Source organism: Giraffa tippelskirchi, chromosome 13 (assembly GCF_054371585.1).
Source record: "Giraffa tippelskirchi isolate mGirTip1 chromosome 13, T2T-mGirTip1v1.2.pri, whole genome shotgun sequence".
NCBI lineage: Eukaryota > Metazoa > Chordata > Mammalia > Artiodactyla > Giraffidae > Giraffa > Giraffa tippelskirchi.
In genome coordinates, this window is record NC_137287.1 from 97240838 (window position 1) to 97254697 (window position 13860).

Below are 13860 nucleotides of genomic sequence, written 5' to 3' on the forward strand. Positions count from 1 at the left end.
AATCTCTAGCAGAGAAATACCTGTTGAGCTTGAGTGTGGAGTCACCTACCTAGTTGAGAATTAGTGTTTAGGCTGGTTGTATCCAGCAGGTCAACTGTGGAAAGTATTTATTTTTCATTGGTCAAAGATGTCAGTAGCCTGAAAAAAATGGAAAGTTGCCAAGAATTTGTTCAAATTCTGCAACTACCACCAGGGCTGAGGACCTGCTAGGAGTGGTGGACTGCCCAGAAGAGGACGTTGGCCAGAACACAAGGGTGGGTCCACCTGCTGCCTGGCCCTGCCCTGAGACAGCCTTTGAGAAACCACCTGGACGCACATTAACAGTGACGTGAGGTGCTTCCATCTGGAAGTGGCCAGGTCTCTGCTTTTTTCTGTGGTCCAAGGGTCCAGCCCTGTAACACGTTATAAAGCATCAATATGAAGTTCCAGGGGTGTGGAAGCTGCATTAAGGTAGCAAGCCTTCCAAAGCCGGTTCTTTAAACCAGTGCCCCAAGTGTCCAGAGAGCAGGACCACTCACCCCAGAAGGGCCTGGCTGACGGCCCACACCCAGACTGACCAGGTCTTGCTCACAGCACCAGGTGTCCCCAGAGATCTGACTAGCTCAAGGCCAAACAGCACATGCACAGCATGCATGTGGGACGGGCATGTTAACCCTGATGTAATTTAGGCAACAGAGTCAACAGGACTATTTCTAGAGCAAGAGAAGAGTTTTAAAGGTTTGCGTGTTTATTTATAATTACAAGTTTACATTACTCCAACAGAGCAACCCCATTGCTATGCTCTAATTCTTAGCCATGAAGTCCTACAAAAATAAACCTAAGCTTTTACAGTAACTTAATACAGAACTAAAACCTTTATACCTACTTAAAGGGATTCAGTTACCAAGGTGCTTATGTTCACCACAATGCCCTGTCAAGAGGGAACATGCTTCTACTAAAGGTCTCATGCAACGAATTTATATTCCCACCCTCCCTTCCACCTACCAGTAAAACAAAAACATGGAACTATTTACAACTGAGAAGAAATATGCTCTCGGTCAATCGACCTCGCAAAAAAAAAGACTGGCTCATTTCCAAGTGGATGAGACACCGCGAACAGTGTTCGGCCTGAGTCCAACACTGACTGGCCTGGGTCAGGGGCTGGTGAGGACAGGCACACCACAGAGGGGCTTGTCCTGGGTGTTCACCCCCACCCCGATGCCTATGGAAGCCACGCTCCAACTGACAGCTCACCTCCAGGAGCCCCCCTACCCCGACCCCATGAGCCCCTACCTTGACCTTGCCCCCTGGGATGTCAGGGTCATCTGCTTTGCTTATACAACATGATCTGTGGGACACCGCACTTATCCTGTCCTAGGCCCACCCGCCCCCACATGCCCCCATGCTGGCCGTGCCCGGCTCCCAGGCCCCACCTGTGGCAGTGGGGGTGCCAGGCCAACAGCACCCGCAGCCAGTTGAGTTACAGAGATGCACTTGGCTGCTGCATTTGCCAAATGAAATTTGGTTCCACCTTAAAGTCAGCTGTCCAAGAAAGGTCACAAAATGAGGATCACACTTTTGCTCTAGAACCTTTCTGTAAAACACCAAAACCTTAGCATCAGGCTGTGTACAACTAAAAAGGAAAAATAGGCTAGGACACCTCAAAGCGGTTTCCCATGTACACATCCCCGAACAAGAGGTTCTCAGACCACATCCAAGTTCAGTCCAAAACTTTAGTAGTAGCGTGGAACTTTCCAAACTCAGTAAACGAAGTGACCATGTCTCCCCCAGTAAGTGCAGCGTTCTCCATCGTCCTCGTAGACACGGCCTGGCACCCGTGCCGCTTCAGCAAGACCCTTCGAGAAGACATGATACCTGGTGAGTGTCTCACCAGGCAGCTCCCCAGCCCAAGCCCAGTACCTTGGCCTCCAATGAATGGGCTATTGAACCTTCCCCCACCCCGTCAGCCAACACAACCTGAGGTCACTGTTTTTGTCCACAGTGGAGGTTGGGAGGCAGCTCCAGGTCCCACCTGCACCTCACACACCATCCAGACCCCAAGGGGCACACATCATCCCTTGACCTAGTTAAAGATGCAGACTCGGGGGTACTGCAGGGCCAGGCTGGGGTTGAGCCCCAGCTTGTAATCATCTCTCCTGATTGACCACACTAGAGGAGGAAACACCCCACCCTTCTGTGCCTGGACCCTCACTTTGACAACCTGGGCCCTGAGTCCCACCGTCTCTGAGAGCCCCCCAAGTGATTCATTAAAATCACAGGGCCCAGTTTAGCCACTATGCTGAAGGATCACGAAGCCCCCTCACTCACCTTTGGCCGCCTCCTTACACCCTGCCGGTCCCAGCTCTATGGGAAGTCGGGTTACGGCGGGTTGCACCGTTGCCCCTGCCCCCTCGAAATCCACCCCGGAAACTACGGCCTCGGAGGAACCTCCCTGACACCCCAAAGGTCTCCGTGTTGAGCTTCCTCTCCTCAGCCCACGTCGTCCGCCTGGAACTGAACCACAAACAAAGAACGTGAAACTGACTGCAGCAGGCAGCTCCTCACACAGCCTGGGGAGGAAGGAGGACAGATGGTGACTCATCACTGGAGCCATGGGGTGCGGGGGGGCTGGGCGGGGGGCAATCCAGTCAGGACCATGGAGCCTGAGCCTCTGCACTGCAAGGGTTCTCAGGCCTGTTTCCCACTGGACGGGCCTCTAACACCTGCAACCTCTTAAGCCCAGCATAAGACCCTCGTGTGCTCGGGGGAGGGGAGACAAGAGCCTCTTCCTTTCTTTTCTGCTGCACCCCCAGCGCCCACTACTCCACTTGAGAATGACGGGACCTGAGTGTCCACACCATGCTCATCCTGCAGACTCCATTTACTGTCTAGCATGTTCCCAGGCAGCAGCTTTAAAAACAAAGCACATATGAGCCCCTGGCCTCAAGCCATCAGGTTTAAGAAAACCATGGACACCCCTGCCAGCTGCCTAGGTGGCAAGGGCCTCAGGCCAGCAAGATCAGACCAGGAAGCAGGCCCTGGTGAAGTGGTATAGAACTGAACATCAGCAGTACCAGCGGGGAGCACTTTCCACCCCCACCTTGATGGGGAAAGGGCAGACGAGCAAAGGGGCCTGGACCTGGGTCAGATCACTCCAGCACCAGTGACCACCAGGGCTCCCAGGCCCCCACCTACCGCTGGCGCCACTGAGGCTACTGTATGCATAATGGTAAAACTGTGAGTGGGGGCCCAAGAGATCTGCCCTGAACCTGACATCTGGGTTTGGTCTCCATGGGAGCATGCCCTAGTCTCAAGAGGGCGGGGACACCATCTCCACACCAGCTCCCCGAGGCCTTGCCTGGTCCCTCAGCCCCCCAACCTGGTCTTGAGTTCAGAGGAGATGTTGTCAAAGAAGGACTTGGACTTGTCATAGTAGCAGTTGGGCCCCAAGTGGTCCTCCTCAGCAGGGGCCTCGTCACTCTGGGTCACCACAGCCAGGTCCTTCTCTTCCCCCTTCTCGGCTTTGTCATCTGCACAGAGAAGCAGAGTACTGAGATGCCAGGGAGCAAACCAAGCCCCCTAGGCCAGGACAGGCCCCCACTGGGCCACACCGGCTGACTGAGGCTTTGGGAAACGCCCGGAATGTTCTGCACTGAGTGAAAGCTCTTCTGCTCCTCAGGGCTGGTCTCGTTCACCCTGCACTGCCCCAGGCCCTGCAGGCTGCTCTTGTCCCCCCGCCAGACTCCTCTCCTTGCTGGGAATTCCCTGTATGGCAGGCACGCTTTCCCACTGACCACCATTCCCAGCTGCCCCCCACCCCCAGCTGTCTTTCCTTGACCCCCTTTATGGACACTCCCGGGGTGAGGGCAAATTTTCAGACCTTTAAAATTCAGTTTCTTCTTAAACTCCTTGTCCAGCTCTTCTCGGTTGAACTGGGCATTTGCACTCTCAAAATCAAAGTCACCTTCAAACTTGATTGTGTTTTCCTTGATGTTAGTTGGACGGCTTTGCCCTCTGGAGCGGTTCCTTGTTCGTCTGTTCCCTGTGAGAAGAAAGGGCAGCCCTGGCTGGTAAGCCACTAATCCAACATTGCTCAGTGTGAGACAGTAACCAAGAGGGACAGAATACATGGAAGCCACCGCTGAACCCGGCCCCCTGAAACTGTCACCCACGAGAAGCAGGCAGGAGTAGTAAGCAGAGCATGGCTCCCCAGAACTCTAAATGGCAACAGCTGTTACCTGAGCGCCTTCTCTGAGGTCTTCTGTTCTCGTCGTTCACCTGCCCTTGAGTTTGCACAGCTACCGGCTGAGCTACATCTAAGGCACAAAAGAGAAGAGTTTAAAGGCAGCGCCCACAGAAACAGAGCCCAGCAAGGGATGCGCGCGGCACCCCCAGGGGACATGTGGCAAGAGGCTGCCCTGCAAAGCCTATAGGGCTTGTGAGGTGTGGGGCCAGGGGGTCTAGTTAAAAAAATAGAGACCCCCCCCCCCAGGAAGCGCTGGGGGTTCTCATTCTGAGAACATGAATAAAGACCAGGGGAGAGCAGTTAAGTACCGGTGGTGGCCTTGCTGCTGGGTGGGGCTGGGCGCCCGTTGAGCTGCATGCCCACGGTGCCCTTGCCAGGTAACAGCTTCTTGGAGTTCAAGTTATCAAGAGATCCAGTCTGGACGGCCTGCTCTACCATGGGGCTCTTGCCGACTGAGACAGAAGGAAAGCTGGCTCCTGAGTTGAGGAGAAGAGGATTTTAAAATGGAGAAAAGGAGCAAGCCTCACACCCCGCACCCCAATCCTTGTCTCCCAGCTGGTGAGTGAGGCAGGAGAGGAAGGCAACCGCCTTGAGAAATTCTACCAAACGTAGCACAGCCCCGACCCATGCCATCCCCTGCATTGAGCCTAGGCAGCAACAAAGCCAGCAGGCTCCCCTAGTTAGTGCACCCCGAGGAGGGAAACCCCTACCACCATGAACACCTCTCAAGTGCCTTAGAAAACGCTTCCCCCAAACCACACAAGCTCTAACCCTGTGGGAGCTCGACAGTTCTGAGATGCTGGTGAATTCACGGTCTGAGAATGTGTTTCACTCTGGGCCCTGCTGGACAAGAACCATCTCTGTCTGGCATCTTCCACAAAATGCAGTGGTCAGCCTTTGAAGTTAAAAATGCTCGAACACCGTCATTTTTGCTTAAGGCACAATAAAACCAAAACCAAAAAGGAAGAAACAATGAGAGCTGACTACAGAGAAGTGACAGCCTGCGCTCCTCCCATGAAGAGCCCAGGGTTCCCAGGCTGCCCTTGGACCAGGCACTGCAGGAGTCTTTCCCCGCCCCGCGGCATCCCCAGGCCTGAGGGTAGGAGAGAAGCCTTGGAAGCCAGTCTTGGCAGAGAATTCCCAGGTCACGGGAGGGGCTCAGCCACAAGAGGAGGCCAGAGGGGAAGGTCAGGCCATCTCCCCTCCCACGTTCCTGTGGGCACTGTTGCAACAGACAGATGAAGACTAGGTGGAGGTGCACAGACTTCTGAAACAGAGAACAATGAATTCTGACTATGGAGTAACTATGTTTGGAGGAGCAGCCCAGCACACATGAGAACACAGGACAGTACCTTCTGTTCCACACATGACACCAATGACCGTTGAGAAATTCCTTGTAAAGATCAGAAGTACTCAGAAGCCAGGCCCTACACACAGGTACTTTTTTTTATTTTGGCCACACCACAAAGCATGCAGGATCTTAGTTTCCTGACCAGGGATCGAACCTGTGCCTCCTTCAGGGGAAGTGCAAATTCTTAACCATTGGACTACCAGGGAAGTCCCCACACTGGTACTTCTAAGTGTTCTCTGTGATGGCATTAATTAACCTAGACCACTTTCTCTGACAACAGCGTCACTGAGCACAGCCTTCCCGCAACAAGACACAGCTGCGACCTACTCACACTGTAACCAGACTGGGCAAGAACCTTGGGCTTGTTTGCTTTTCACAAAAACAGACCAGTCAAACTATCTTGCCCTTAGAGCAGTTCTACGTAAAGAGCCCTAAGAACAACCAACTATCTCGGGCAATCTTTAAGTGGGGAAAAACCATCACTGCAGCCATAGCTCAGATCCTCTGGCAATCCATGCAGAAAAGCAACACAAGCAGGTTAACAGACTGACAGTAGTTGTGGGCTGTAACGGAAGCCCCAGGTACCATCTTGGACTGAGTCCCTGCAATGGTGAGGGCGGCATACACAGCGCTCTTGTGTCAGATTGCTGGTGAAAGGAGAAGGCCCAGAAAGGTCAAGAAACCCCCACAAGTACAGGCAGCCGGCAGACAGGTGGCACAAACCAGCGTTAACAAGCCAGGCATCAGGCCCACTGTTCACCTGGTCCACAGCTCAGGCTGGCCACCCAATTTTAATGGTGCTTCTTTTCCCAAAGATATCCGAGGCCCCCGATTCCTCATGCCTTGGGTGGTGAGGAAAGTACCAAACGGATCCCAGAGTAGCAGGCAATCGCCCTGCAGTCTTCCCCACCAGAAACCCCAGAAAAAGGCCTTCTGAGCAGAGGTAATTACAGTATAGGTGAAAACAGGTCCTGGACTCAGGACAAGCGAACAAAGTGCACTGCCGGTTCTTTCTAATCACTCGTTTAAAACTGTGGGAGTCATTACTCCAGGATTGCGTGCAGAACCACACAGAGGCACTTGAATTGATCCATGGGCTCTCAGCAAGTTATCTGCTACAGCTACTGTCATTCTGGGCTACTGGTTTACCCCTCGCTCTTAGCTCGCAACACGGCATGCAGTTCTCCAAAACTGCTGTTACCCTTGGAAGTGAGCTGGTGTGGCTCTGAGGACATGTCAAGCTCTGAAACAGGTTGTGGAGATGGAGAAGAACTAGGGCTGGAAGCCGCGGCTGAGGCTGGAGGGCTTACCAACTTTTCTAAAAGAAGATAAAGGAGACAAGAGCAAATAAGAAAGCACACAGGTGAGTAAGGAGACTCCGCTCACACCCAGCAGGCTCTCTCACAGGGCACTTTGTTCACACAAGCCTCGTCTAGGAGGAGGGAGCCACGTGAGAAGAGCTCCTGCACTGCCAGAGCACCAGTCAAGACGGCAGGATTCTTACAAGCATGACTCATGAGCAAAGTGGGCAATGCCTGCAACTCTGTGGTCTGAATACACTGCAAACCTATGGCCAGGTAACCCTCAGTCTATGCGTGTAGAGGAGAATTTACTGAGCTGTGGGGGAAATTTCATTTTTTGAGCAAAGCACTGACAGGAGAATGATAAAAGGATAGAATAGGTGGGTGTTGCATTTAACTTTTATATTTATAGGCTGACAAATGTGTAAGTGGTTACAATTCATCTGTAATTACACGTTATCGGTTATTTCTTCCTTGAAGCAGACGTACCACAACTTCCACCAGACACAGGCTATTTTAAAGGAATTCTGATGCAGTTCATCTGTTTCAAAACTCATACTGCTGCCTCTCTCACTCACTTGAGGAATTACTAATTTCTCACAAATTTCTAGCTAAAGGGGCACTGAGAAAGGTACATTACGCAGTGTGCACCACAATCTGGATGTGACAAGAATACAGTGTCCCCACCACCAGGTCTGTGCCCATCTCCTGAATGTCACAGCACAGGCAGTTCACAGGTGGCAAAGGTTACTCACCTAAACCCAAGGAAGCGGCATACTGCTGGCTAAGCAGGGAGCTGGCGGCCAGCTGGCTGTAGGGCGGCATCCCTCGGAAGGGGCTGTAAGGCACGTGTGGCTGGAAGGAGGAGGCCGAGCCCGAGCCCAGGGAAGACTGAGCAACGAGACACACAGGTGAGAGCAGCGCAAGGCCTCCCGTCACCCTGCCTGAAGAGCACCGTGCAGACCAGCAAAGGCAGCCAGGCTGTCAGACTGTGTCACAGAGGCTGAGGCGGCACCAAGGTGCATGAGCCTCCAAGAAGGCCTCAGGGAGCTCAGAACTGCCCTTTCCATACTTCATCCCCAGCTCTACCAGTCTAGGAAATTCTAACACGATCTTCTAACTTTATGAACCCTTCTAATGGCCCCCCGCTGCCTATGACCAGAAACTCAGAGGACCGGGGGGCATCAATGAGGCCCTTCCCCCAACATTCAGGGGCCCAGCTGTGCCACTAGGGAAATGTCTCCACACGTCTCCTCTCTGGCTTCCTACCATCAGGCAAACTGGCGCCTGGGCCCCGGCTGTCCCTCAAGGACTTGCTTAGGCACTTCCTTCTTCTCGGCTTCCTAGGAACACTCATTCCAAACCTTTCTGAAGTCTGGCCTGGGGCTTCTTTATGGGCTCCACAGCCCAGAGTGCAAGCTCCTACCTCCCAGGGGGCACGCTAAGCCCCAGAGCCTCCTGCAGTGTGAACCCCAGAAGCATCTGTGACTGTTGAAGTTTACAAGTCAAGGAAGTATCAGCCTGGGCTCCCTAGTAATCCAGGGCAAATGCCCTAAGTGCAGCAGGTAGGCATGTGGTGTGAGACCTGCAACGTCAATGTTCCGCAACTCCGAATGCAACGCCTGGACAGTGTGGAGAGAGCGAGTTCCTCTGACCCAAGTCCCTCCAAGCATCTCTGCTGCTCATAGCATGCCACTGGGGCTCCAGGCTTACCCAACCAGACACTAAGGACAAGCTCCCCCAGGTGCATATCAGTAATTTCCCCTAGAAGCATCTCGCCCCCACCCCTCCCAGCACAGCTGCCTTCCTCTTCAGTACACCCCACTGCGTGCTAGAGCAGGTTAAGACCTCCCACAGAATACCAACGGCGTACACAAAAATTCAACTACTTTTCATGAAAAGGTCATTCTTTGAGTTGAGCACTCTGGCCAGAAGACACCAAGTTCCACTTGGAAACCAGCACCTCTTAGAAACAATGCCCACAACGGAAACACAGCGAGGCACTTACTTGAACGATAGCAGGATCCTGAGGGAGGGTGTGCTGAGCTTTCGGAGGTTCACACACAGTAATATCTTTGATATCACTTCCCCGGAAGATGATGTACTCATAAATCTCCTCTCTAGGGGGGGCAGGCCTATCTGTGGGACGGTCTTCAGTACCAAAGGACCTCACTTAGGGGTTGAGAAAAAGAAGGGTTAATTTGTTGTCCTTTACCATGTGCATTCAATCAGTCCCCTCCTAGGAGCCATCCACGGCACCCAGTTTCCACGTTTCAACTACTACCCACCCCCAATTATCAATGGAGAAGACCCCATTATTAACCGACAAGAGCTCAGCTGTCAAAGCTCCAAAAAGTTCTAGGTCACAAAGGACAAGGAAAGATTCGTGAAGCTCAATATTCTCAAACACAAGCCAGCGCTCTTGCAAAATGAGTCGTCTGGTTTGCAGAACTCCCGTTCACATCTGACTTAGCAGATTAAACAGCCCCAAAGCTGCTTTTTGACTGAAACTTCACAACACATCAGCCCTGGGGAGTTTGTATTCAACTGAGAAAAGCCATGGGTTGAGTGCTACCCCCACCCTTCTGTCCACAACCAGCCTGGGAGGAGCTGGCAGAGAAACAACGGGAGAGGGGGACCCTGAACATGGACCCCCACCAGCAGTGTCACTGTGTCCTGGAGGAACTTCCTAGGGAGTTAACCCCTAACGGCAGGGTTCAAGGATCTCTGAGGCACAGATGGGCTTGAGGCTGCTTCTAATTTGAGCACACCGAGGACCAGGGACTACTCTGGGCCTCAGGTTTTCCAACCAGGGTCTCAGGCCAAATGCAGTCAAAAGTCAAGAGTACAAATGACAATATAATCTTATAATACTAATACTAGTTAGTACTAGTAAAAATTAGTACTTACACTAACAGTACTAATAGTACTTGTATCAACACTTCCTGGAGCAACATGTCTATCCAAAAACTTAACTACTAGTCTTTAGAGGAGCTATTTCCAGAGCTGGGAACTGACTGCGACCTAAAGGCCTGGGGCTCTAACACAGGAACGTGGGCGCTGCGCCTTGACCCTTGAAGCCCAGCACAATGTCCCTAGCCTAACAAGACCAACCATCTACACAGGGCTTCTGCAGACCTGGCTGCCCCCAGCACTCCTAAGAGGCAGGGGAACCACACTAGTTACCTTCCCAGAGGATGAAGACAAAGGAACTTTGGAGCCACCTCCTGCCTCAACACACTCAGAAAGACTCTGGGCTCCAGCAGTAGCACAATGCAGCCATCTTTCCCTAAGTCTCCCAGGACTTCAGTGGGGTTACCAGCGGCCTCAGGGAGGGGTCTGTCACCAAAGAGTAAACCCACAGACCGAACGTCTGAATTAGAGTAGGAAGGCGCTTTCAAACGGAGCACCCAGCCGCCAACCGATGCTCTTATCCTGGCAGGAGAATCCATTAAGACGTGGTATTTGTTCAGGCTCAAGGCCCCAGCTGCTTAATAGGTTCCAGAAGGGCTTGCAGGAGTCGTTTTCTCACCCCCCGTCCCCCCAGCGTCCTGGAGAGGCCCGGGTCTGCCCGCTCCCCCACCCCACCCCTCCCCACCCCTCCCCACCCCTCCCCACCCCTCCCTTCCTCTCCCCTCCCCCCAGGGACCGGGTTTTCTCAGCGCCCGCGGCCCCCTCGGCCCTAGGGCAGACGGGGAGAAGACAGCCCAGCAATGCCGAGCCCCACCTGCAGAGGTGGGCTACGCCACCGCGGAGAACGGGGGGCGGCGCCGCGGGAGCTGGACCCGCCCCCACCTCCCCACCCCAACTCCGGGCAGCGCGGGGAGGCCGCTCACAATTACGCCGACTCCGGGGCCGGGGTAGCCCATTGTGCTGGTCGAGCCCCGGAGGGCTACTACGGGAGAGGGGCGGAGGCCGGCGGCGCCCCAGGGGGGTGCGGACCGGATGCGGGGGCGCGCCAGGGGGCGGGGGAGGGGCGCCCCGGGGAGTGAGGCGGGACTGGGGAGGGGGCGCGCTGGCGGGGTGGGGGTAGGGCGGGGGCGCGGGCCCGGCTGTTGGCAGGGGCGGGGGCCGGACAGTTGGGGCGGCAGCGGGGCGCTACCTTTGGCGAGCGCCACGGTGGAGTTGTCCGTGTCGATGGTGTAGAGGATGCCCTCGTAGCGGATCTGCGCCTTGGAGATGAGGCTGATCTTGCTGCCCAGGTACGGGGTGCCCGAGGAGCCGCTCATGGCGGCGGCCGCCCGGCCGGGCCTGGCCCGCTCGCCTCCGCGCGGTCGCCTCGTCGCCCTCTCCTCGGCCTCGGCGCCGCCTCACCGCCGCGCGAGGGCCTGCGCGGAGACCAGCGAGCGAGCGGCGGCGGCGCGCGGCCGGGGGCTCTGAGGGGAGCGCGGGGGAGGAGGGGCCACAGCAGCCACATCCGGGGCCTGCGCCGCCACTCCCCGCCCCCACACGCTTGTCGCCCATTGGCTCGCCTCGCCGGCCGCCCTTTAAATATGGCCGTGCCGCTGGCCTGGGGGCGGGCCCGCGATCTGCGCTTGCGCAGCCAGCGCCGCCAGCCCGGACGGGCTTTCCCCTGCGTGCCGCCCCACATCTCGGCTGGCTCCCGGCTGGCCCCCGGCTGGCCCCGCGCAGGGTGGTAGCACGAGACGCGACGGGCAGGACTGGGGGAGGGGTGGGAATCGGCTGGGGCGGAGCGCGCGTGCGCGGGAGGGGCGGGGCGCCAAGCTCTGCCTGCGGCGCGTGCTAATCTTCTCGCCAGGGAGCCAGTGGACGCTGTTCAACGGCTCTCAGTTTCCCCTTTACAGCAGCTTGCCGGACGTCTTTCCCCGGCCCTGGGCGGGAAGGCCAAAGTGCGCCCCAACTCTGCCGTTCCCCAGGGGCGAAGATTGGGGGCTCCCTTCCTCGGGGAGTGACGGGGGGACCGAGGTCACTGCCCACGGAGGTCGAGGTCACTGCCCGTGGGGTGAAGGTGGGGGGCCGGGGAGGTCTCTTCCTTGAGGGTAGAAGGTAGGAGGCCAGGCTATAGTCATTGCCTGCGGGGTGGAGGCGGAGGGTCGGGGGGCAGGGTCTCTTCCCCGGGGGGACGAAGACAGGGGATCAAGGTCTCTGCCCAGGAGGTTAGGGTGGGGGCCGCCCCTCGCGCGTTGGGCGCCGTAGTAACTGCGGGTAACGAGCGCTTCCGGCGCTTCGGCCGCTAAATATAACAAGCTGAGCGCATCTTCTCCTTTAATCCCGCCCCTCTCCTTCTCCTGCGGTGGCGTTCCGCGTCGCTTAAAATAAATCCCAGCCGCGCCACCAGGGCCTCCGAGCGCCGCCTGACCTGGCCTGCTTGCCGCCTTGTCGGGCTCCGGCTGGAGGCCTCGCAGTGAACTGGGAAACCGGTCGCCCCTCCTGTTCGCCAGACCCCTCTTCCCTGCACAGCCCTGTGCTCCATGGGTGGTTACGTCTGCACTTGCTTTTTTTTGTTGTTGTTCTGTCTCTCTCTTGACATGAGATCAGAGGCTAGTATTGGGTCGTGAAAAAGCTTGATGAGTGGTGACCAGCATTTTATAAAAACGAAACAGAATGAGGTGGAGAGCATCTCAGGGAGAGTGCTCTGGCTCTGGGAGCCCTTTATTTCAGGTACACGTATTTAAGTGGGTACTTGACCAAGATGTAAAGTGCGTTGCTTGCAGTATGTGCCCAATGAAAACGTGAGAGCCACCGCAGTGAACCCCTTACCACACCATGCGCGTCGGCTCTGACTCCTCATTTTACAGAAGAAACCGAGCCCCAGCATGGGAGAATCACCCGGCCCGCAGGTTGCAGATGCCACAGACCCCTGCCCTTGTGAACCCCCTGGTCCCATAGGCGCCCTGCAACAGAACAGTATTGGGTTGGAGAAAACAGAGCAGAGAAGAAGCGGAAGACAAGATGAAAAAGTCTTCAAAGTTTAACTGCTGAGATTTAGCTGTGCTTCTCTGCTCCTGGAAGTGCACTGGTGAGGTGGCCCCTGGGTTAGCCCAGCTCCAGTAAGAAAGGTCTCCAGGCCTGGGGACATCTGCCCAGAGCATGACTCAGGGCTCTCCCTCAGCACAGCACAGTCTTCCCCAGGGCGTGCCTGTGTGCTATCAGTGTCCCCCCCCCCCAGGTCTCCTAAGCACCTCAGTGACCATTTGGGCTGGGGTCCCCTGTGCAGCTGATGCCCCAGCCCCACTATCCAGATCCAGAACATGACTTGCCCCAGGTCACAGGTTCTGTAGCTCACACATCTCGCCACAGCCTTGTGTGCACGGCGGGGTGGGGGACTGGGGGTGCGTTCTTCACCAGCAGGAGCCGACTCAGCCATGGACAGGGGCACTGGGTCATGAGCTCCAGGGTCAGGGCAGGGGCAGTGCCCAGACCTCAGAGAGACCACTGGGCTCCCGATGTGCAGCCGGCTGGTCCCCTGAGGACGTCAGTCACTGCAAATGGCACGGCAGGGGCTGAAAATACACGTGGCGCACAGGTCCAGGAAGGCTGACTGTGCCATTCATTCCTTGGCATCCTGCCCACAGTGGAGGGCACTTGCAAAAGGACTGAGAAGGGGAGCAGTTGTGTGGGGCCTACACGTATCCTAGGAGTCCATTAGTGTGGTCTGTTTCCCAGGTGAGGACACACCCCTCCAGCCCCACCACCCTAAATAGCGGTCCACTGTGGCCACCTGCTCAGTCATCACCAAACCTTAGGCTCCCAAGCCTGGGGATGTAGTGTGTGCTAAGTTGCTTCAGTCGTGTCCGACTCTTTGCGACCCTGTGGACTGTATCCCGCCAGGCTCCTCTGTCCATGGGATTCTCTGGGCAGGAATATTGGAGTGGGTTGCTATTTCCTCTTCCAAGGGATCTTCCCAACCCAGGGATCAAATCCACATCTCTTATGTCTCCTGCATTGGCAGGTGGGTTCTTTACCACTCAGGCTACCTGGGAAGCCTGAGATGTAGAGAGGAGCTAATAATCCAGAAGACC

General features: G+C 55.8%; 1 protein-coding gene across 3 annotated transcripts; it reads right to left on the minus strand.

Annotated features, from left to right (window-relative positions):
- Positions 1–706: 706 nt before the first annotated feature.
- LSM14B (LSM family member 14B) lies at positions 707–11255 on the minus strand. 3 transcript variants are annotated; one of them, XM_081561120.1, is made up of 10 exons: positions 10980–11255; positions 8886–9049; positions 7633–7768; positions 6778–6894; positions 4534–4701; positions 4218–4295; positions 3860–4021; positions 3359–3509; positions 2308–2487; positions 707–1835 (listed from the first exon to the last, which is right to left on the minus strand). In XM_081561120.1, the coding sequence occupies exons 1-9, from the start codon at positions 11104–11106 to the stop codon at positions 2322–2324; spliced, it is 1269 nt and encodes a 422-aa protein (XP_081417246.1). In that variant the 5' UTR covers positions 11107–11255; the 3' UTR covers positions 707–1835; positions 2308–2321. The 3 variants fall into 3 exon arrangements, with proteins under 3 accessions (XP_081417246.1, XP_081417245.1, XP_081417247.1); XM_081561119.1 differs by having other exon boundaries at positions 2308–2493; XM_081561121.1 differs by lacking the exon at positions 6778–6894 and having other exon boundaries at positions 2308–2493.
- Between the last annotated feature and the right edge of the window lie 2605 nt (positions 11256–13860).